The sequence below is a fragment of the Mesoplodon mirus genome, assembly GCF_964341445.2.
Source record: "Mesoplodon mirus genome assembly, chromosome: 2".
NCBI lineage: Eukaryota > Metazoa > Chordata > Mammalia > Artiodactyla > Ziphiidae > Mesoplodon > Mesoplodon mirus.
The window spans coordinates 48,658,007-48,683,717 of record NC_138977.1 but is presented as its reverse complement, the minus strand read 5'-3'; the positions used below and the strand labels follow the sequence as shown (position 1 = coordinate 48,683,717).

Sequence of the window (25,711 nt, the reverse complement as noted above, 5' to 3'; positions counted from 1 at the left end):
TATAATTTCTTCAGCACTAGACTATTAGCAATTACTTGGACAATTTCTGAAAAATGCTGCATCAAATGAACAGATCACTTTTAGAATATTTATTCTTTTATCTCCTCTCAGGTTTTACTCAGTTCAGTTTGTTGCAAATTTCTTCATTCAGTCAGTTGATACCTGGATTCTAGGAACTGGTTCCTTAAAAAAGCTGAATTTAAGAATCTCAAGAGAAGAATTGAATTAAGGAGCACTATGACTGGAGAATAAGCAGTAGGACCACTGAGGGTGTTGTAAGTGACAGAGAGAGGAAGCCCATCCTCTTTGGGTGGGCTGAATCCTCGCCCACCTCAGATGGAATAATTCGGTTGGTGATTTGAGAAGCCACACAGTTGAGTATCAGGAGTCACAAACATCTTCCAGTGATGGAAGGGGCATCAACAAGGCAGATGAACACCCTAAAGTTTCAGATAAGTTTAGCCTATGTCATTGGGCTCAAGTCTAGGGCACTGAAGCAGAAGTTGTAAGGGAGCAGAGTGCAGAGTTAGCTCCAGCAGCTGGTAAGAAGAATGTGTGCCCGAACTAAGAACGCCTCTGCACTGTGGGAAAGATGCTCCCTTGATTTCTTTTTTATTGTAAATTGCAACAAGGAAAAAAATGTAGAACTCCGCAGCCGTATTCAGATATTCACTCCACTGCTTCTTCCCAGTGCTGAAGGATCGGCTCTTCTACATTCAGAAGCGTCTTGGATGAGAGAGCTGGCCTCCCTAACTTTGTGATGGGGTGAACAACAGATGCATTGCTTGAGGTAAAACTGATTCAGTGCAAGAACGATTATGAGGTATTGAGGATGGGAATGGAGATGTGCTCTGACCCATTTTATTACCTTTCTCATGACAGAAATTGTGAGGCCACAGCACAATCCACTCACAAGATTTCTTTCCTCCCACAGAATACTGGAGAGCACATATGTTCTCATTCTTTTTCAGGAACATCAAAAGTAAGCTACATTTTTCTAAATACACAGAACCTGTTTAGAATGAGGTAGTTTATGTTCTGGGGTGCAGTGTGATTGGCTTAAGGAACAATAGATAATAATTCTATTTTTTATTCTATATATTTCTCATGAAAATAATGCATGTTTACAGGTGTACGGGTGTGTGTGTGTGCTTTAGTCAGCTTGGGCTGCCATAACAAAATACCATAGACAAGGTGGCTTAAACAACAGATATTTATTTTTCTCATAGCTCTGGATGCTGGAAAGTCCAAGATAAGTATCTAGTAGGGTTCAGTTTCAGGTGAGTGTTCACTAGGTGGCTTGCAGATGGCCACCTTCTCACTGTGTCCTCACAGGTGGAAGAGAGAGAGAGAGAACACAAACGCAAGAGTGCTCTCTGGTGTCTCTTCTTATAAGGACACTAATTCCATCCTGGGGCCCGTTGCTCATGACCTCATCTATGGCTAATTACTTGCCAAAGGCCCAGTCTCCAAATACCATCTCACTGGGGGTTAGGCCTTCAAAAGATGAGTTTTGAAAGGACACAAACATTCAGTCCATAAGAGTGTGTGAAACCTCTGGACCATGTAAGGGATTTTTCTGAATCTCCTATGAGGATCAGCCATCTCTCCACCTTGCTAAGGAAAGGGAGTGTCTGGCAGTTATGCTGATGATGGCATAAGGCCAGAGAACCCTTTTTGTTATTTCTCATATTCTGCCTTGGCTATAGCAGCTGGGAAGAGGGGAGTCGTGTTAAGTATTTCCTCATCAGAGAAAGTATATGTCATTACAACAAAGTATTTAGAAAGTGCTATTTTTTTCTGTGTAATTTATTGTTCTAGGACTTTTGGTAGATGCTCTCAAAGTATGTTTCCCTGAAATAGTTTATAATCTATTTGGGTATATGGACCAGTTCTGCTGTTTTAAGGACCCATGCTTAAGCTAGCAGGAGCAGTCCACCCATATAAGGAGAGATGATGTAAACAGAACATAGATTTTTGTGAGATTAATTTATGATTGGCCCCTGACTTACTTTGCTGTATCTCTGCTTGACTTATGTTGATGTTTTACTTCACCTTGTCAACTTTGAGGCACTCTGTCCTTTCAAGTTTGGCAGGCAGATTGTTGTCTTCTCTGACTCTGATCCCTCTCTTTCTGTTCCTGGTGTGGATGAGAGGAAAAAATGCCTCCCCCCGCCCAAAGAGGCAAAATCCCTTTGATGAAGGAAAACTGTTCCCTTTCTCTTTCTCTCTCTTCCTCTTCCTTCCTCCCTGCCTCCCTCCCTTCCTTCCTTCTTTCCTTCTTTCCTTCCTTCCTTCCTTTGCAAAACACGGCGATAACTTTTGGAGGCCAGCAAATGTGAAAAGTGGCTTCTGCCCTGGAGTATGATTTAGATAGGCTCACATTAAACAAAGGGAGAGATGGTTTTCTCTGCCTGAAGACAGTAATAGGAAGAGGAGTGGAGGGGCTGAGGCCAGCCGAGAAAAGATAAGAAAGGAGTAGGGAAGAGAAACCAGGAAAGGAAGAGGTTGTTCAGCACTTTACATGAGATGTCAGGTGGTGTTGCTACAACCTGAAAAGGACTTTTCATGTTTGATTTCAAATATCTTGATACACACTTGTGTTGGGGGGTTCTTTACAAAAGTGACTGAGGGGTACCCAACATAAGGTTCAGGATAAGAGATAGCATATGTAGGAGAGAAGATAAAGCACAGGTAAAGAGAACCCAGCAGGACAAGAAAGTAAGAGCTACAGGTGTCCAGGATAAATGCAAGTAGTCCTTCCCTACTCCTTGATTCTTAGAAATCTGGAGAGGGTGGTGGTGGTAATTCTGGTGGCTTTCTGTAAGTTGCATCAGTATTGGGCTAAATGTAATTAAATTTTAGGTGACAAGAAGACTCTATTGGACTGGAGGACTTTGGAAACATTCTTCCTGCTAGAATTTGGCTTATATGTGCTCTATGGAGTGTGTGGTGTTTTTTTTTTTTTTTGCGGTACTCGGGCCTCTCACTGTTGTGGCTTCTCCCGTTGCAGAGCACAGGCTCCAGATGCGCAGGCTCAGCGGCCATGGCTCACGGGCCCAGCCGCTCTGCAGCATGTGGGGTCTTCCCGGACCGGGGCACGAACCCGTGTCCCCTGCATCGGCAGGCGGACTCTCAACCACTGTGCCACCAGGGAAGCCCAATGGAGTGTGTTTTTAAGCATTATGGCTTGTAAACAAACTCATCATCTTCCATGAGGATCACCTAACCATGATCCTAGGTACTGTCATCTTCTCATATCTATCTCAGGGCCTCTAGACCCTGACTATCAGAGAAAATATGAAAGTAAACATTTCAGTAGTGATCTCTGGTTAGAAGGGTATGAGAGATGTGTCATTCAAATATGTCAAATGAGTGAGTGAGGACAGTGAGTGCATAAATCCTGACTGCAAAAATCTGATTCAGTGCCACTCAATTTCTACATATAAAGGTTCTGCTTTGTGCCAGACATTGTGCTAGGCACTGCAGGAGTCATGAAGGTGAGCCCTTGAATCCAAGAAGTCAACTATTTAGGAAGAACTGCCTAAGCTTGCAAATGGCTGTGATGTAAGGTCAAATGAAAAGTACCAAGAGAAAAAACCTAAAAGATGTTACAGGTCGCCCAAAGTGAGAGCATTCTTCTCTAGTTAGGGAGTAATCAGAGATACAGTCATGGAAAATTATTTGATATCGACCTTAAAGGATGGATAAAATTTTTACAAGCATTGTTGAGAAAGGGGAAGAGAGATTAAGCACAGTCCCCCTCCCCGCCAAGCTTTCAAACACCCAACCACTCAACCCAAGAACAAAATAGAGCCCAGAAGGAATAAGTAGTCCAGTATTGTCTGAAGAGAAGGCATTTTCTAGCAACCACATGTATAGCTTAATTGCTTTGAAGAAAAGTACCTCTAATATTTAACACTAATAGCGATGCTAACATGCTAATAAAAATTATTGTCTTTTAAAAATGTCTGTTAGGTATCAAACGTTTTAAATACATTATTCCATCTATACACAAAAAACTTCAGGTGAATATTATCATTTTCATTATATACATGAGAAAATTAAGAATCAAAGAGATTAAATTACTTGCCCAAAGTCATATGGTTAATAATTGTTACAGCCAAGATTAACATCTGCCTGATACAAAAGTCCAGTTTACCATGCTAAGCTGTTTCTGAGCAGTTTCATAGATTTATTAAAAAGTAAGCAATCAGAACTAGAGCAATGGAAACACATTTGATGTAAACTGTGCACTTTGGACAACACTTTGAGCAATGACACATATACATCATGGGTTGTTTGCAGTTAGTAGACAAACTCTGGTTCACAGCTCCTCTTTATTGCTTGTCTTTTAAAATTGGGTGTTTCTCAGGGTACCTCTTTTCACTACCATCTCTCTTTCTCATCCCATCACGTGGCTATAATAACTATCTAAAAGCTGATGATTCCTGAATCTCCATCTCCAGCTTTGATCTTGTTGCAGAGGTTAAGAAGTACTATTCAACTGCCCATCAGCTGCTCTAGTGGAGGTCTTACTTCAAACTTGCAAACCAGGGTGTTCTGCTTAATAATTACACTAAGTTAACAGGCATAAACCAGAGTGGACTGGTCACTCTGCCTTAAACTTTGATATATGCAAACCTGAACACACACTCAGTAAGTAAGTCCTTTTGATTTTAACTCATTCATATCACTTACATTCATCCACAACTCTCATTCCTATTAGCACTGCCCTCATCCAGGACACTTACTTACTGGACCATATTATTATAAAAACTTCCTAACAGTTCTCTTTATCACAATCTTGTCTCCTTTTATAATAAAGAGGTGGTTTCAAAGCACAAATGTGATTTTTATTAGCTCCCTTTTGTAGTCTCTGTTATTTTAGGATGAAGCGTAAACTTGATTTAAAAGGTCTTTGAGATGTGGCCCCCCTCACTTTGCCAGAAATTCCCTTTATAGAGTAAGTTTCCTCATCTTTAAACTTTGTATCTCATTGCAGTTGCATTTCTTCCAGTTCCTTAAATATACTGTGCTGGCCCTCACTAGTGGGCCTTTCCACAGCTTTCTAATTTGCTTTGGACACTTCCCTCCGTCTTTGTTTGGCCCACCTTCAGTTTTTCTACTGGTCCCCACTAAGAGGTTGCTTCCTCCAGGAAGCCTACCCTGACTCCCTCCAAAGATGTCAGGTGTTCCTCTTCTTACTCTACTTATCACTGCATCTATCACACCGTGTTGTGATTGTTGATAATAACTGTCTGTCTCTCCTGTTATATGGTAAACTCAGTAAGAACAGGGGTGGTGCCTGTTTCTTGTTGTTGATTATTTCTATCAAAGAACAGTGCCTGGTATGCAGACTTCCTCCTTTTGTTGAGTGAATAAATAAAACTCCCATCTATTAAGTGCCATTCTGCAAAAGGCCCTATTCTTAGCCCTTTCCACTCATTAATTTATTTAATCATGAAAGAATTCTGTCACTCTCATTATTTTATAGATGATGAAAATTAAGCTCAGAAAAATTAAACAACTCATCCAAAGTTATGTAGCTGATAAGTGGTAGGGCAAAAATTCAACCCTGGTCCCCAAGCCCTCATGTTGCACCATGACACTGTACTGTCCTACTGATAATATGGCAGTAATGAGTTAGTGCATTTAGTTGAATTTCATACAAAGTCTGATGTCTTTTGTCTATGGCCCTGTTAACTTCTGTTGTGCAATTTAGGGAAAAGTCACCTCCTTGAATACTCTGTAGTTTGAGAAGAATATTTGTTATATTTGCAAAATGGAATGAATTTGCAAGTTTTCCCCCCCTTTTTCCACCCAAAAGAGGTCTGTGTCCTTGAACGTAAAACACAAATAATCCCTGTGCTGTTAATTATTAGCAAGTCGTCCCATTTGGAACATAAGGAAATAAAGTAACAGATATACCAACAGAAGATTACTAGTTAACAGGCATTGCTAGAGAAGACTATAAAAGAATTTCAGCATGATTTTCAATATTCTGCCCCCATCATCATCACCAACAACAAAATAACTAGCAACCATGAAGTGGGAGGTATCAATATTTTTAATTTTTCTACTAAATTTTACTGAATCCAGAACAATGCAGAAAAATGCATATGGAATAGGTAAGATGTTTTCTGCTTTTCTTTTGTCTTTTTCCTATAAGAAAATTCTTAAATTTGCTTTTATTCATTTGCCTTGATTTATTTATCATACTTACTGTTCGACACAGAGGAAAAATATTTAATTGGTGAATATCATTAAATGAATGATAAACTTGTATATTTATAAGAGTACAAGAGTTTTACAAAATCATGGCAGTGCTTAACGTTACCTGTGAATGGTTCAATGGTTCCAAGAAATTGGAAGATATAAAATCTGAATTTTAGTGTTGTCTACTATAAATTATTCTCATTAACTTTATTCCTTAGTTTCTTAGTTTTCTCAAGTACAAAATTAAGATGCTTGGATACATGATTCCTAATGTCCTCTCAGTTCTAAAATTGTATAGTTTTAACTTAGACATAAACATTTACATCTAACAACGATTACTTTCCTGATTGCAGTTGAAAATATCATTTCTCATGAAGTTTATCTTGCTTTCCAGCTTCCATATTGGATTCTTCCCCATGCTCTGCAGAGATGAATTTAGTTGACCTGTAAGTTTTGCTTGTATAAATGCACTTTAAATATGCAAAGCAATGAAAATTTTAGTTAAGTAATTGAATAAAGTTGGATAGCCCTATGAGTTTTTAAAAGTGTGAAAGCAAACTAGACAATGCTAAGAAAAGTTATTTATGTTGATTATCAAATTGATATTGAAGAGGTTGAACTGTTACCCCATGCCTTAGATATTAACCCCAAACTGTAGATTCCTTGTAAAGAGATGGGACAAACAAAATCAGATTTTAGAAACTGAAGAATAATGTCTGATTGATGGCAACTATGTATGAATTCAGGAATTTTTCTCATCAATACCAGTAGGATGACATTACCATATTCTCTATTCTGAATACTATTTAATCCTAGCAGCACATAATGGGAGGTAAAATGTTCTATTTTTGGTTATTTGTAGAAGGTATGTTGTTCCCTTGAATGCTGTCTTTCTTTCCCACACTTCTGAAGTTTCTAATAAGGAATTTAAAGTCGTGTGTTACAGATACTGGTTGCACACAGAAACCTGCAAAAGCATCGCTTTGGGTCAATCCATGATCAGACCTTGATCACGTTGGTAGTAGACACAGGTAGAGGTCTAATGACCAATTCTTTGCTTAAAAAAAACAAAAAACAAAAAATTACAAAAGCTATAAATACCTTCAATTATGGAGACATTGCAGTGGGTGGATGACCATAAAAGGAGGAACCACTCTTAGGGGAAATCCACTTATTTTCATTGTTAACAGATATATATATATTTATGGGGGAAGGGCACAAGAAGAAGACAGACATTTCTTCCTGGATGGCTAAAATTTCACATACTTTTTTAGCAAAAGTGATCTCCTAAACAGGTCACAACAAAACAGACAATAAAAACCAACAAAAACTAACCTTGAGAAAAAGATTGATAAGTCTGTTCCTTAAGCATTCATATGGATTTTTGTTTCAGAGCTACCATATTTTTTGCCCAGTTTGTTCAAGAAGCCACTTACAAGGAAGTAAATCAAATGGTGAAAGATGTATTGACTGTAATAGAGAAATCCACTGGCAGTGAGCAGCCTGCAGGGTGTTTAGAAAACCAGGTGAGTGAATAATAATATATTTTTTAAAAAGCACTGTGATATTTGACCAAAACTCAGCATGCAGAAGAGAAGATGCAGGGACTGAATAAGAAATAAATACATTTAAATATCTCAAGACCTGTTTTATGAAAGGAGGTTTAGGTTAATTCTGATTTGCTGGAGAGAGCAGAGGAGAAAACAATGGGTGTCTATTGTAAAGAGACAATATAAGCATGGTGACTAAGAGCTAAGGTTCTGAAATCAGAGTATCTGGATGACCATGGGCATATTACTTAACTTCATTGAGCTTTAGTTTCCTTATATATAAAGTGAGGAAAAATAATAACTTCCATTTCTAGGTTGTCATGGAGATTGATATGATAATGGTAGCAGGGGTTAATTTTTATTAAGCACACAATGTGACAGGCATTATTCTCAGGGGTGTTACATATCCATTGATAATCAAAATACTTTGTGACATGGAACATAGCATTGATGAATCCGAATCAATGTCCAGTGAGCCAAGAGACCCTGGTTGGGGCTTATTGGTAGAATATCAGCTTTGCTTGCAAATATTAATTTATTAAATCTTTACCATAATCCTAGGAGATAGATGCTAATATTTCAGTTGGAGAAGGTGAGGCACAGAGAGGTTAAACAACTTTCTTAAGGGAGCCCAGAACCAGGATTTAAATTATGTCATCTGGCTCCAGAACTGACACCCTCAGTGACTTCATTATACTATACACTATAGTGAATGTGAGGTGCATAGCATAGATTAGGGTTGACAGATTTAACAAACGAACAACAACAAATTTGAATTTCAAATTCAATTCAACTTAAATTTAAATTTCAGGTAAACAGTGACTACTTTTTTATTATAGGATATCCTAATGTAGCAGATTAATAAATAACAGTTATTAGTGTTTATTATTATCTCAATATAGAAAAGAATTAAGAACTTTAAAATGATTAGAGCTACCAGTTCTGGGACAAAATGCCCAGAGAGTCCTCTGACATGATGGAGCTAGTGAAGTAGCCAAAAAATGATGTATCTGCAATATTGTAAAGGAGACGCCCTTTAAAGATATAAAGTACTTTACAACTCTGAAATTGATGACTTAAATAAAAATCCCTGATAGGCATCTCTATTTTTAGCTTGACATGTGAAATAAACAAAATACATTTTATATTGCAACTTAACATCCAATGAGATATCCAAGGTGCTGTTACAGATTAGTGATTTACCATTGTAAACTTAAAGGCATGCTTTTTAGGTGGATTGGGAACTGGAAGTCTTAGTTAAGATTTCCAGGATTCTCTAAATATTAGCAGTTATAAAAGCTAAATTAAAAGTTTCCTGAGATGAATGAACCACACGTATTCCTCAGAGGCATTCATCAGACTAGTGGTGTCATCACCTGATTTTGGTAAAGCTAAGGCAAACAAGAGGGATTTTAAACACTTACAATGTACATTTTAAAACTTTTTTTTTTTTTTTTGATCTTAGTTCCCTAACCAGGGATTGAACCCAGGCCACAGCAGTGAAAGCGCCAAGTCCTAACCACTGGACTGCCAGGGAATTCCCTAAAACATTTTAGCCAAATCTATAATTAGACCCATTAAAAGTATTTGAAGCTATTTTTATTCAGTTTCAAAATATTTTGATTTTTATGTGAAAATAATATCCAATTTTATATCAGTGTCTCATAATAAGAATGCCAGATGGAGTATCTATGTCCCCCTTTTAAGATAAAATAATTTTGTCTAATAGGCATGTGTATTATTTAAGGTTGAAAACTAAATTCCATTTTCCAAACACATAAAAGAAAGCTATCCCATCAGGCTGAAACTAAATATATTGGAATTTGTAGGGGGAATTATTTTCCTAATCTACCATTCTGACTTTAAATATTAGAAAACTTTTCATGTGTTTTACAGCATTTTTAGGTAAAATTAGTTGTCTTTCATTAAAAATAAATCTTATAGGTATCTGCCTTTCTGGAAGAAATTTGCCATGAAAAGGAAATTCCTGAAAAGTATGGGCTTTCAGACTGCTGCAGCCAAAGTGGAGAGGAAAGGCATGACTGTTTCCTAGCACACAAAAAGGCTGTTCCAGCATCCATCCCACCTTTCCAAGTTCCAGAACCTGTCACAAGTTGTAAAGCATATGAAGAAGACAGGGAGCTATTTATGAACCGGTAAGGATCCAATTTTAAAGGTAGATAAGACCCCAGAAAGAGTGCAGTACCAAGCAGAATCTACAAATTCTGCAATTTGTGGCTGTATTCTAAAACATGGAGAAATAATGTTTGGTGTGGCATCTGCTGAGCTCCTGCCCTACGAGATTAGGTGAGAAACATTAAGTGTAACTTTGTCTCCACAGCACGTAGATAGATGGGTATAGACCACACAGGAGACCCACCAGTTTTTCCTTTAGTCTCTTAGATACACCTTGTTTTTTCTCTCTAATTTTAGCTTGCCCAAGAATATATTAGTGTGGCACAAAATGACTCCTTCCAGAGCCAAATATTTGGTGTTTTGTGTTCACCAAATTGCCTGAAAATAGGAAATGTTAGCGATCCAGGAATGTTTAAGGTATATAAGAGTGTCTAACATTTATTGAGCACTTAGGATGTTTTAGGAACACGTGTGCTTGGCATGTATGATCATATTAATGCTCACAAACAGCCTATCGTCTCCTTGTCCTCTTCCTCTTCATTCCTTTTCTTCTTCCTATTTTGCAGATGAGGAAATTGAAGCTTAGACGGTTAAGACAATTGGATAAGGGCAGACCACTAGTACATTCCCAAGCTGGGATTTGAACCCAGGTTCTCTGTTGGGGAAGCCCGTGTTTAACTCTTAATCACTTCTACCTTCCACATTGCTGCCTAATCCAGAGAAATATAGAGCCTGCCCTTAGAACATCTCTGCTATGTTGACTGCCAGCATGGATAATCTCGTCCTGAACTGATGAGAAAAAAACTCCACCTTTCTCTTTTACTTAGTGGAGGTTTGGCCTTGTTGACCCCGAAACATAGCTGAGTAGGCTTATTGAAAAGGATACTTTCATAAGAATCATAATCAGGGTTTTTGCCTAGTTTGCTCTTATAACCTCATAATGGATTTTTCCTTTTCTTGGAGGATCTTTAGTGAGGAAAATTTTGACAGCACGTGGAAAAAAATATGACTATTTTCCGAATCTTTAAACAATTCCAGAGTCCAGTTCCAAGCAGTAGCAGTCCTATTTTAATGTGGTTGTAAATCTTACTGCTCCTTTTCATTTCACAGATACGTCTATGAGATAGCAAGAAGGCACCCCTTCCTATATGCACCTACAATTCTTTCTTTGGCTGCTCAATATGACAAAATAATTCCACCTTGCTGCAAAGCCGAAAATGCAGTTGAATGCTTCCAGACAAAGGTATTGTATTTGTGTGGATATCTGAACCAATAACTTCAATCTGGCTATGACTTACTAAAACCAAACAAAGTTAAAAATGGAAATATGCTCTGTGGGCAGAGTATCATTTTCAGAATAGAGCCCTAAGCACTCTGCTCTTCTTTGGGCTAAAAACACTGGATTTGCTCTTTTTTTATTCATTCCTTTATCCATTCATTCAGCCAACAAACATTTTATTGTTAAGGAAGTGAGTTTGGTGAGATAAAGAAAGACAGAGGTAGAGGTGATAGCATAAATGAAAGAGAGAAGAGTAAGAGGTGAAGGAAGCAAGTGAAAGAAGATGGAGCAGAAGGAAAAAGAGCAGAAGAAGAGAAAAAAAGGTGAACGAGAAGCATGATAAGTGCTTTATATTTATTATTTCTTTTAAACCTTAGAACAAATTCGAGGTGTAAATCTTGTTGTCATTTAACAAACAAGGAAACTTAGGTTTAGAGATGCAAATAGTTTTCTTAGGTTTTGGAGAGCTAGAACAACATCCACGATTAATTACTTGCTGCCTAAAGTCCTGTAACAAAATTCCTAAGAACTGTGACTATTCCCAGACTGTCAGGCTGTGATGCAATCTTACATTTTGTTACTGAGAAGACATTTAAGAAATTATCAGGCTTCAATTTGTTCAAAATTACAGTTGTTTATTCATTATCTCAAGTATGAAAGTTACAAGGGTTTCTGTTTCAAGATATTTTTAATAAATCTACCTGGCATAGATGTATATAAACCCATCTAAAAGAAAGAATGAATAAAGTTCTGCAAAGATATATTGCATTTATGTTTTAGCAAAAATTCTTATAGTTTCATGTTTTAGTTGTATCTGTTGTTTTTCTAATTATTAGAGCCTATAAAGGGAAATACATCCTTTCTTGACACCTCATTTTTCTATCTAGGCAGCATCAATTACAAAAGAATTAAGAGAAAGCAGCTTGTTAAATCAACACATATGTGCAGTAATGAGAAAGTTTGGATCCCAAACCTTCCGAGCCATGTAAGTTTAAGCTCTATCTAGGGAAGAAGGTGAGATCTGCAAAACTCCCATTTTGCAGTTTGAGTCCATTTTTCACATTGTTACTGTTGTAGGGAATGAAGCTTCCTTTGATGAGAGCTAATGTGATTAGAATCATGAAATCCTAGGATTGGGAGGAACAGATCAGTCTGCTGTTTAACACTTATTAAAGTCTACATGAGATAACACTTGAGAAGACTTTGGAGATTTATGCTTTTTACCTATTCTTCTAGATACTCAAGTTCTGGACTGCAATCAATTTACACCTCATAATTATACTACACTTTTTTTTTTTAGAGAAGTATTACCTTTTATTATTTTTTATGCATTAGTTCATTGAGATATATGCTTTTTGATGTGTGTTATGGTCTAAAAGAAGTGCTCAAAAATTCCAGTTGTTTCTCTTTTCATTTGTGCTTGTTTGTATGCTTTATATCTGCAAGAAATTTTAAGGTTCTGTGGTAACAAGTTTGCCTTCTTCCCAGTACCCGACACAATGGTTTTGATCTATGATCTCCATATGTTATTAAACTGTTTTTTTTTAAGTTGATGGAATGATCTTAAGCAGATATACCACATTTTCCTAGATTCTCTACAAGGTAGATTAGCCTTCTCTAAGTATCATTTAAAATTTCTGGCTTAACAAGAAATTCTTTACATTAACTCTGCTTCCTAATCTGCTATAAAAGTCCATTGTGTCACTTGTTGCTTTTTATGAAAATATTCACTTGAGGCAATAATATTAGAATCCATTGTCCAGAGGAAAACAAAATAGTCATTTCTGAAGAACTGGCATGTATTTTCCTAACTGATGAAAGCATGTAACTCACTGAAGTCTTTTCTTGTCCCAGCTGCTAAAAAGCTCAGAAGCAAATTTGGAGTTCTTCAACTGACTGCATTAACTCTTACACTTAGCATATTTGCCTTTTCTCTTTTCCCTTGATTCTATCTATCTATCTATCTATGTATCTAATCTATCATTTATCTACCTTTCATGTATCTAATTTATCTCTATCTCATCTATCTTTGTTGTTAGGATGAGAGGAATATTAAACAACAACAACAACAACAAAGCCCAAACAATTGAATCAGGTTGTTCAACCTCTTCATTTTTACACCTGAGTAACCCGAGGTCCAGACAGATTAAAGCAGTTTATCCAAGACCACACTACTTGTCATGAGAACAAAGTTTTTCTAGATCCTTTTCATGATTTTTCTTTCTTTTTTTTTCCATTTTATTTTATTTATTTACTTTTATACAGCTGGTGATCCTTGTCATAATTTATTTCCATTACACCTACTTGTCTGCTATGTCAGTGATCTCTAATTGTTGGTGTCCTGACAACTGAGGATTTGAGGTCAAGTATAGGAATCAGAATTACCAGTAGTTTAGAGCTCCACTAGCCAGTACGGCAGCCACTAGCCACACGAAGCTCCTGAGCATTTGAAATGTGGCTGCTGCAAATGAGGAACTGCGTTCTAAGTGTAAAACCTGATTTCAAAGACTTAGTATGAAAAAGAAAATATATAATATCTCATTAATAGGTTTTAATGTTATAAACAACAAGGACCTACTGTATAACACAGGAAACTATATTCAATATCTTGTAATAACCTATAATGTAAAAGAATCTGAAAAAGAATAGATATATATTCAGTTATATATATATATATATATATATATATATAAAACTGAATCACTTTGCTGCACACCTGAAACTAACACAACACTGTAAATTAACTATACTTCAATAAAAAATGGTTAAAAAATAAGTCTTAATGTTGATTACATATTGAAATGATATTATTTTTGATATATTGGGTTAAAAAACATATTATTAAAGTAAATTTAACCTGTTTCTTTTTACATTTTAATATGGTTACTAGGAAATTTTAAATTACATAACTGGTTTAAAGTATTCTTCAACTTTTATGCTGAAACATTTCTAGCCTAGAAAAACATCTGACCTGCTAATTGAAGAGTATTAAGCTCATGCATTTAAAGTTTATTTATTTGTTTGCTTGTTAAATGACACATTTAAAAATATTGTACATAATGAAGACAGATTAAAGTTTTTAGTCAGGATTTAGTTCCAAGACTGACTGATTCTTCTTGGAAGAGGTCAGATTATGCTTTAACCACCCTCCAACCCTATTAGAAACTTAAAGATTGATTCATGATCTGCTTTAGTTAAATTTATCTTAGTAATACAATGTAAGTTAAGATTTTATTATAATGACATTATTTATCATTTGCTATCCATAAGTAATTAAATTTAAATGCTCTCAATTTAAAAAGAAAATCCGTCTTTATCAGTAGCAGCAACAATACCAGTTGCTCTAGGCCACAGTGGTCTCACCAAGACATCTCTTAAAATTTACATGAACTATGCAGAAGAAATAAGAATTTTTGTTTCTTACTTCCTTTCACACTACATGTCTTGGCATGATGACACATTTGAGTGCTTAGTCTGCTCCACTTTCTTGTCCCGTTGATATGCACATATGCATCCTTCCCTATATTCTAAGATGTATTTTTTTCTCCCAAGTAAAGGAATGATTATTGTTCTCATAGAATTTTCCATTTCTTAATTGTTTATCCTTTTTAATTTTTTCCCACCCTCTCACAGCAATGATCCCCAATACTCAGCATCAGGGTTGAACAGCAAAAAGATAGATATCATTAAAATTCACAGGAAAGGTTTTAGGAAAAGATAAATCACTTCTAAGCCTTCTGTAGGGCCAGATCACAGTTTATAGAGCCACTGTCTTGAAAGACTGGGCTAGAATTAAGAAGACATAACACTTTTCCTTTTCTTTTTAAACAAGAACATATTGGTCTTTTATCCTTGGAGCTGTAACTATACTAATACTCTATAAATGTTATTTAAGTTTTCTTAACATCTTTATTGTGGAGTATAATTGCTTTACAATGTTGTGTTAGTTTCTGCTGTATAACAAAGTGAATCAGCTATATGTATACATATATCCCCATATCTCTTGCCTCTTGCGTTTCCCTCCCACCCTCCCTATCCCACACCTCTAGGTGGTCACAAAGCACCGAGCTGATCTCCCTGTGCTATGCGACTGCTTCCCACTAGCTATCTATTGTACATTTGGTAGCGTATATATGTCCATGCCACTCTCTCACTTCGTCTCAGCTTACCCTTCCCCCTCCCATGTCCACAAGTCCATTCCCTGCGTCTGCGTCTTTATTCCTGTCGTTATTTAATTTTGATAGATAACCAAGATTGATTTCTTATTCTTTTTTTCCCCTTAGAACTGTTACTAAACTGAGTCAAAAGTTTCCCAAAGCTAATTTTACTGAAATTCAGAAACTGGTTGTGGATGTGGCCCACGTACACGAGGAATGCTGCAGAGGAAATGTGCTGGAGTGTCTGCAGGATGGGGTGAAGAGTCTTGCCTCCTATAAAAGAGATATTTCCACTCCCTTTTCTTTCTTTTGCTCTCATTCTAAATGGGAGAAGGGTGTCTGCCGTGAGTTGGTCATAGAATGTGGAAACTAGCTGACTGAGTGAAGTTACAGACTTCTTAATAGTAAAACTTGAATCTCTTTTGTTGACTCTGCTTTTCACTTAAGGGATGTGCCCCTCTTCCTAGACCAGTGCCCATTCATTCTTACTTCTAAAGGAGATGGTAACCTCTCTGGAGGTCTCCACACAGAATTTGGGGGCGGGAAACTCTATTTTTAATATATTTGCTTTTTCACCCATTTGTGTTTTCATTTGATAAATAAATATTGAATACTTTCTATGTGCTAGCCACTGTGGGGCATACCTGTTAGGAAGGCATAAGCTGGTTTCAAGAAATGTATAGTTTGATAAGAGAGATAAGACATGTGACCTCATTGGGGTTACAGACTGTCTTTGGTTTACTGTTATTTCCATAGGCCATCAGCACCATGCCTGGCACATGGAAGGCACTCTATATTATATACATAGAGCTATTACATGAATACAACAAAATAATAAAAGAAACATAAAAAATAACACAAGATATTATTCTATACGGCAAAAAGCTAGCCATCATGGAGAGGTGTGAATAAGGGCTCTAGGAGAATTAAAAACCAAAAACAAATACCCCCAAAACAGAATCCTCAAGCATGCCATAGTCAGTTGCGATTTAAGCAGTGTGGCATTGGTCTATTTCGGGCCACCCTAGGCTTCCTAGATGTTGGAGGCCTGTCTATCCCCAAATTATTCCCTCTCTGGTCCCCTGTGATACACCTTCTTCTTCAAGGAGGCTTAGAATCATTGCTCCTAGATATTTCGGTGGCTTGAAACCAGGGCTGGAATATGGTTTCCAGAAGGTTGAATGTGAGGGTAGAATGCTCCTTTCAGCCAGTCCACGGCAATTTGGCTGAGATACACTTGAAAACCAGTAAGAAGCCAAGGCTGTAGGGGAGACCTGAGGGTGAGTCTTTGGGCCCAGGCAGAGAATCCTGGTGTCAGTAGTTGGGGCTGCCTCCAAGACAAATTTTCCTATATCATTTATTTTTCCTTTTAGAAGCATTTACCTTCATATTAGGATGGTAATAAGAATGATTTTATTTTTCTTTGATATAAGTTGCATCAGTTTTACTTGACTATTTTACTAATTTGTATACTCATTTTTTAAAGTTTAGTTTTTTCAATTTTTGGATTTCAAACCACCCTTCTCCATTAAAGTGAAAAAAATAATTTAAAAGTATGGTATATAAATTGGATTTTAATGGCTGAATAATGGGTTCTAATTGTTCCTGGTGAGAATGCATAGAATTTTCAGTCCTTTGACAAGTACGTTTAAGCTCGGCTTCTTTCTGGCCACTTACGTGCATTTCATTATCTATAGACTGCCCTCTGGAGGTCATAATCGGTTACTGCAGGGTTATATAAACAGCAAATGTTTACTACCAAATTTCAATGCTAATAGAAAGATATGCATCAACGTGCATGTCATTTGGTTGGAGGAGTACATTTTTCTTTTGTTTTTAAAAGCTTGCTATTAGAATAAAATAGTAGATTTTAGTTGACAACTATGAAAAGAAGAATTGAACAAACAAGGCTAGGTGGAAAAGAGTGAGGAAAGGTAGAGTAGGGAGAAAGCACTAAAATGGGAGACAAGGTAAATGTCTTCTTCCTTCCTTCTTTCCTTCCTAGGACTGGCCATGAGGTCCTGAATTAAAGAATAAATGTTTAAAACTTAGACTTTATTTTTCTATTACAGGAAAAAATTATGTCCTACATATGTTCTCAGCAAGATATTCTGTCAAGCAAAATAGCAGAATGCTGCAAATTACCCACCACACTTGAACTTGGTCATTGCATAATTCATGCAGAAAATGATGACAAACCTGAAGGCTTATCTCCAACTCTAAATAGGTTTTTAGGAGAGACAGATTTCAACCAACTTTCTTCAAGGGAAAAAGATCTCTACATGGCAAGGTAACACACTCTGTAAATGTATGTTCACACAAGTAAAAATTATGATGTGACTGACAGCTTTGTGTTGTTGAAAGGGTTTCTGAACTCAGTATATGAGGATAATGTTAGAATGTTCTAAGCCAAAATATAGTTGGAGGAAATAACTAGGAAATAAGGAATAGGGTCTATCTTATACTGATGAGACTTTCACTGCTGCTGTTATTAACTGGCTTGCTTATGAGGATGCATTTTTTTTGTATCAGTTTCTCTGGAATCAGAAGCATTGTCATCCCTGTATGGATTACTCATGTAAAGACTACCATTGAACTTCCGAATAGGATATGGATATTTTTGTAATAAGAAGGGCTCATAATTAAGAATGTGCTTTTTCACTGTGCATGTTTTAAAAACTTTTCCCCCCAAATATAACTTAATAGATAATGCTAGATAGAAGGGCTTTCATTGTAGCAGTTTATTTGCTATTTATTGAATACATGTTTTATTTTTTTAAGGAAGTGAAAAGACATTTAGAGACATTTGCAGTATGGTAGTTGTAATTGACAAGACATGTTCTCATTCTATTTGCCTTTAAGGGGAGCAAGCAGTTAACACATTTTCCTTTATTGTACAGTGTATATCAGTGGGCACTATTAGAGGAGGGATTTGTGCAGCTCTTAGGACACTATACTTAGTGATCTCCAAAGGTCCTTCTAAATTTGAGTCTGCTTTTAATGTAGTAATGAAAAGAATGGTGCAATTTTCTTTTTAATATTCCTGGAGGATATTACTCTATTGTTGATTAAAATTAGACATGCACACATTGTTTGCACTGCTAAATTAAATTATGCAAACAAGAACAAAGTCCAGATTTCAGAAACCCATAATGACATTATTGGAGGAAGAACTAATATGACCTATTTCTACAACCTGGGAATACAATTAGTAAATTCAAGAATTCTCTTTAAATTTACCCATTCATACATTCTGAAGCTAATTGTTTATTTAATAGAAGCATTCTTCAATTGGAATGGTTCTTTGCAGTAGAAATTTTCTCAGCCAAGAATGATCTTCCCCCAGACACTTTGTGTGGCTTCCTTCACCCAGGTTTTTCTCCTGAAAGAGCTACTCAAAGAGACTTTTCTTGACCACACACTCTAAATTGTCACCCCTTTCCTTCTTGTCTTTCTTCCTTTATTTCTATTCATTGATTTATCACTGCCTAAGATTGGATGACCTATTTCTTATTGGTTTCTGTCTCCCTATAATGCCTGCTTTTGAGAGGTCAGACATTTTATCTTATACATTATTGAATCCTTACTGCTTAAAGAAATTGTTTGCACAGACTTGGCAGTGGAAAAATATTTGTTGTATGGATAGATTTCACGTCCATAATTGAAAGTGAATAGTACAAAAGAAAACAAAATACCATTTTAGAACAATTTGAGGGATTATAATTTTTATTAATAGCTTTGCCATGAATATAGTTGAAATAATATTTGATTTCTAGGTTTAGTTATTTGCATTTTAACTTCTGCATGCCATATAACACAGGTATAATTTGTCTCTTAATTCCAATAACATGATTTTTTTCACACATTTCAGATTTACTTATGAATATTCAAGAAGACATACTAAGCTTGCTGTCCCAATAATTCTAAGAGTTGCTAAAGGATATCAGGAGTTATTGGAGAAATGTTCCCAGTCTGAAAACCCTCCTGAATGCCAGGATAAAGGGGTAAAATACTCTAGTTTTTTAAGGAAAATCTGGAAAACTAGATGGATATCATGCATTAAAAGTGCTGTTTGTTTGAAAGCATCTAACTACTAATGAGCAGTTAGTTAGTTATGTCTACTAACTAGCTATCTAGCTATTAAGTAGTGATTAACTAGTAGTCAACAAATATTGGCTTATTTTAGAAATAAGAATGTTTTAACCAAAAGTTCTTTGATGCACAGAATAAAAATAATATTCATTTTTGAATAGCTCCACTCCAGAAAGGCAAGAATCTTGTACAGAAAGAATTGTAACTTTTTACCCAAAGTTTGAGTTCTGCCATCAAATAACTTGGTGACTCACAAAGTTTTAAACTTAATCTCCCTAAAGTTCATTTGCCTTAATTCTCACAATTCATCTTTAATATTAAAAAACCCTCTAAAAGTGGTTTCTCTAAGATTGGTATCATAATAGAATAAACTATTACTGGCCAATTTTTACATACAAAGTTATGTGTGCAGAAAGAGAAAAAAATGTATGTAATAATGCTTGTATTTTCAGGAAGAAGAGTTAGAGAAATATATCCAGGAGAGCCAAGCGCTGGCAAAGCGAAGCTGCGGCCTCTTCCAGAAATTAGGAGAATATTACTTACAAAATGCGTATGCTTTTTTAAACAGTATTTTGAGTGATTTAAGATAATTAACTAGTGAGGGAAAGACCCATCTAAATTAATCACCCATGGCTACCCTAATTCCAGCCCCTATGTTGGACTGGAGGTCTTTTAATCTGATCACCCAGTTTCCAGTTCCAGAAGGTGGCCTTCCCCAGTTCTCTCTCTTTAGGAGCAACAGATGGCCTGTGAAGCCTGATCTGTGGTACTGGCTTTGGGTTCCCCAAAGCATGCAGATTTTTGCAGTAAAGATACCCATTCTATCATAGCCTGTCATAGTTAAAGCACCAAAAGATCAAAGTGCATATCGAGGAAACTTCTGAGGTTGGGAATAGGAGTCAGCCTGCTGCCCAGCGTTTATTTTCCCATTGTGATCTGTTGGTGTAAGAAGAGGGGAGGGAATGCTTATCAGAGTAAATGCACCTCCAGCGTCAGTCCAGGTACCATGTGGGTGAAACAAATGAGCTGATTTCATGTCCCCTGATGCCAAAAGAGGGTCTTTGAGAAGGAATGAGGGTCCAGAGACTCCTGAAGGACTCAGCAAGATTTGGTGAAAAATGCTTCTTTCAGGTTTCTTGTTGCTTACACAAAGAAGGCCCCTCAGCTGACCCCAGCTGAGCTGATGACCTTGACCAGGAAAATGGCGACCGCGGGAGCCACTTGTTGCCATCTCAGTGAGGACAAACAATTGGCCTGTGGTGAGGGAGCGGTGAGTGTTTTATTTAGTCCCATCCTGTTTCTGCCCTGTTGGGCTTGAAATAGTCTTATAATTCCCATTTAGGGGAAATGGGAAAAACCAGTGTGGAGATGGCTTTCCTGGACTTGTTGGATTAGTTGCAGTTGAAGGGGTGTAAGAACTCGGCTCTGAATGGTTGGCATGTGGGCAAGCTTCCTGTCCTTCTAGAATGGCTGGTAGAAGTGCAGTGAGTCTATTCAACAAACAAGAAAGCGTTATATACAGGGGAGACAGAAAGACTGACACGTCACTCAGTTCATGATTTCACCAAATACCTACTTTAATGTTAAAACAGAAAAAGCTTCAACTTTGACAGATTAAAATATGCTATTTTGTTTTTAGCCATACCTATGTTTTTGTCTTTTATAGTTTAATTTTTTATGATGATATTAGGGACAATTTATTCCCTTTGACAGGGTGCAGGGTACAGAACAGGTAGGTCCCACGTTCTGAATAGTAAAATGACTTTCCAGTTGGTAATGCCAAAAATCTTTACTTCTTAATGTCACTAGTGTCATACATATGATTACAGGTTGAATTTTTTAAAATTATTTTTTCCCTTGAAGTCACAAATGTGAATTAAATTGTGTATCTTTTTTTTTTTTTCACTTTTCCTCTTTTTGATGATGGGGAGTCATTTGCTAGTCAGTCTTCATGTCCTGGAATTTTTTGTCAAAGGTTAGAAGTGAAAAGAAACTTTCCCGTGATTAAGCATCATCTTTGTCATTTATTGAATCCCACATGTTGGGAGGATGCAGGGGCACAGGATGGCGTAATGGTTCAGGACTATAGGTTCTGGGGGCCTCCTGCCTACATTCCCATCCCACTGTCACCACTTGTGAGTCTTGTCACTCTGGGAAAGCTAGTTATCTCACTAAGCTTGAGAATTTTCATCTGACATTTGAGAATAAAGTTAGGATGGCTGTCTTAAATGAGGTAATCGTGTGACTCACTCAGTACTAGCCTGATACATAGTATGCCCACAAAATATGTTGGCCCTTGTTACAAGTTATTATTAGGTGTTTAAGAAATATCTCTGAAGTGTGGAAGGTAGGCGAATTCTACATTAGGAAAGCCTTAAGGACACACAGACTCACACACAGACACATACACACACATCTTATTTCTTTACAATTAGGACTACATATTAGCTGTACATATGTATGTATGTACATATGTGAAAGGGTTAGGTTTGTGTTATTCTTACCTCAGAAAGTGATTCTCTGAATCCCAAAAATAAAATGGAAAGCTCAACTAAATATACATGGAAAATGTAGGCCATGTATTGATTTCAGAGACTTTTCCCCTTCAGAAGTATGTATGTAACTGAAAATGTGTTTCAAATCACTGGCACAAATAGCTGAAGTGGCTCTCTTCAACATCACTTGTGGAACATTGGTCACTAAATGCTGAAGTTTATCCCAAACAAATGGGTAAATAAGAATCTACAATATAGCAGCACACGATCCCTACACAGACAGCAAATTTTCCTGTAAATTAATTATAAGTTACTGGACATTAAATACTATTGCAACAATTTTGCTGAATCAATTCTATGGCTGATGCTCCATCTCCTTGCTTTCTTCTTTCTCATTCTCCTAATTAGGCTGACCTTATTATTGGACTGTTATGCATCAGACATGAAGAGACTCCTGTAAACCCTGGGGTTGGCCAGTGCTGCACCTCTTCATACGCCAACAGGAGGCCATGTTTCAGCAGCTTGGTGGTGGATGAGACATATATTTCTCCGCCATTCTCTGATGACAAGTTCATCTTCCATAAGGATCTGTGCCAAGCTCAGGGTGTAGCACTGCAAACAATGAAGCAACAGTAAGAAATGGGTATTTGCTAGCATGGAGAAGACTGACAACACTAAATAGTGGTTGAGATTTCTACTTCATACACCCAACACCCTTGGGCTCACCAGGAGAAAATTATTACTCCAAAGCACTTAAAGTGACCTTCAGAATAGTCTTGTCTCAGAGTCTTCATAGCCTCTAGTCTGGAAAAATTCACTGGGGCAGATAATTTCCTCTTTGTAAAAATAGTCTCCTTTTAAACTATTGTTGTGGTGCATCTTGGGATCGAGGGAAAAAGGGCAATCTATTTCAGGTAATTAGGATATATCTTTGCCATAAGTCTTGGGTACTTCCATTCCAAGCACTGAATAAACACCTTTGAATTTTTTTCCATACTGTTTACTCTTTGAAGAGAATAATCATAACATTTGATTCAACCATGCAATATGGGTGTTATGAAGTGGAATACATATTTCAGTTCATTGTGGGAGGCATTCTGTAATGATGATAGTAATGCAAGTCAATGTAACTCATGTTCTCCAAATTCCCATGCATTTTCATACTCCCATACTTTGTAAAAGGTCTTCCTTCTTTTTGGAAAACTTGTTCATCCCTTTTTTCTCTGTCACAATCTGAGGCATGTTTCTAGGTACAGTAAGAATGCCGCCTGGCAAGCCTCCCCTATTCCCTGGGTCAACATTAATTCCATCCTGAATGTATTACCAGATGAGTATTACAGGCAATTAGGACAGATGGTGCTCAGGTTAGGGGTGTGATAATGTGAATGACAAGGGTTTGGAAGTTGGAGCCTTTGAGTATGGATAAGACATATTTTAGAAGAGAGAACTGGAAAGAATATTTTAGGCAAATAAGAAAAAGACCATTTCACTACATATAAGTAAGGTGGAACTGTGAAATAGTGTTTCATCTATAACCTGCACAAGTCCAGACCAATGGAACATTTAGCATGTTTCTCACCTCAGTCTTTCTAATAAAGTATTAGCCAAGATATATGTGGCGAGTCTGGTGATGGGTTAATGGAATGAGGGTTTAGGGTAAGGGTTGCCAGAGCTCTGAAAGTTCTCTCCTAGGAAGGCTTTAGAAAAATACCATTGCATAGCAGACTTCTCTTTTATATTGTTTTGTTTTAAATCATAGGTTTCTCATTAACCTTGTGAAGCAAAAGCCACAAATCACAGAGGAACAACTTGAGGCCGTCATTGCAGATTTCTCTGGCCTCCTGGAAAAGTGTTGCCAAGGCCAAGGGCAGGAAGTCTGCTTTGAGGAAGAGGTATGTGCAGCTCACATTTACACTCAGAATACTTGGTATGGAATTTTTTGTAACGAATAATGAAAAGAGTATCCCACTAATTTATAATTTTAAAATAATGCCAAAAATATTAATTTAGAAATAGATTGAAGGACTTTATAATATTTAAAAATAATCACAGTTTTCTCACTAAATATTAAGAGAAGTGTAATTTTAGAGTATATTATGAGAATTAGTAATTTTGATTTATTTTCTAGTGGAGAAAACTGTAAAGTGAATATATAATTAAATGATGATAATTTAGACAGCTTCTGGCTTACAATTTATCATTTGAGCTAAATGGATTAAAAGGATTTAATAGCAAATTAATTGTGCACATGGGATATTGGGGGAATATTTATAGAAAGTATATTCAACTCAGGAGCAAGCCTTTGAATACTAACAGAGTAGTAATTAGGTATTATCTTAATATAATTATTTAGCAATTTTAGCTGGATTTGTAAATTGACTACATTTTGCAAGCCTCTAGTTTGTATTACTAAATATATTTGAATACAGCGTCACTATATTTTAAAAAGATATTCTATAATTCAGCCTTTTTGCCAATTTTATTTGACTATATCATGATGTAGAAGTTTAGATGTTTTGTTATTTGATAATATTTAGAAATGTTGAGTTTTTCAATAGATAATATAATTACATGGGTTTGAGTGTGTGTACTTATTAGTATGTGTATGTTTTTGGTAGGAGAGGGTGGGACACAGATAATGAAATGAGATAAAACAAAACTGATAAAATAGATTTTATGTAAACCATTTCTGATAAATATGATACAAAAAGATTAATGTCCTCTGTTTTGAGAACATGCTCATTTACATGCAGAGAACATTAACAAATAGTAGCATAGCAGTATTTTCTCTGCAAACCTTTTAATTTCTGTGACTGATTTGTAGAGAAAGGGGAGAGATGGGATGAGGCTTTGTAAGAGTTTGGAGATTGGTATAGGAAAAACAATACCTCCTGTTGATAAGAGTGGAGTTGTTTTCCTTCTGCCTTCTATTGTCCTAGCTTGTTGACATCAGAGTTGTATATCTTTATTGTTAACTTGGTTAATCTATAAAGCAATGAATTCACCCCTAGCTAGTGGAGAGTTAACTGTACAACTGGCACAGTGGTCTACTTTTTTTATCTGTTGATTCTTATTGACTGATTTATTTTATTTTTATTTATTTCATTTTTTAATTGAAGTAGAGTGGATGTACAATATTATATGTTACAGGTCTATAATATAGTGATTCACAATTTTTTAAAGATTATACTCCATTTATGGTTATTATAAAATATGGCCTGCATTCTCTGTTGTACAATAATATCCTTGTAGCTTATTTTATACCTAATAGTTTGTACCTCTTGCTCCCTTACCTCTATATTACCCTTCCCCCCTTCCCTCTCCCCACTGGTAGCCACTAGTTTGTTCTCTATATCTGTGAGTCTGCTTCTTTTTTTTTTTTATATTCACTAGTTTGTTGATGATTCTTTTTAATTTGCAGGGTCCAGCACTGATTTCAAAAACTCGTGCTGCCTTGGGAGTTTAAATTACTTCAGGTAACAAAAAATTCAGATAAGGTTAACTATAATGTTGATTCTCCCCAAATATTGATCCATTGTTAAATACATCCTAAGAGCTAACATTAAATACTTTTCTTAAAAATAAATGCAATTCAGTAAAAAAAAAAAAAAAACTTATTTAAAAACCCTGGAACAAAATAATGCCCACAATGTTAAATTAGTGATTCAACTAACTCAAAATTCTTTAAGGTTATTTCAAAGGCTTCAGAGAATGTCATTAGAAGACCTTCTTATCAGTTTATCTGATATAGATCTGATATATGTATATATATGATATAAAATA

At 36.3% G+C, this 25,711-nt stretch overlaps 1 protein-coding gene across 1 annotated transcript; it reads left to right on the top strand.

Moving 5' to 3' along the window:
• Window positions 1-6,046: 6,046 nt before the first annotated feature.
• Window positions 6,047-25,711, top strand: AFP (alpha fetoprotein; the record flags this gene model as incomplete). Its single annotated transcript, XM_082641975.1, has 14 exons — window positions 6,047-6,131; window positions 6,614-6,665; window positions 7,613-7,745; window positions 9,714-9,925; window positions 11,016-11,148; window positions 12,072-12,169; window positions 15,468-15,597; window positions 17,414-17,631; window positions 19,213-19,345; window positions 19,886-19,983; window positions 20,565-20,703; window positions 22,337-22,560; window positions 23,688-23,820; window positions 25,350-25,711. The coding sequence occupies 14 exons, from the start codon at window positions 6,047-6,049 to the stop codon at window positions 25,392-25,394; spliced, it is 1,833 nt and encodes a 610-aa protein (XP_082498101.1). The 3' UTR covers window positions 25,395-25,711.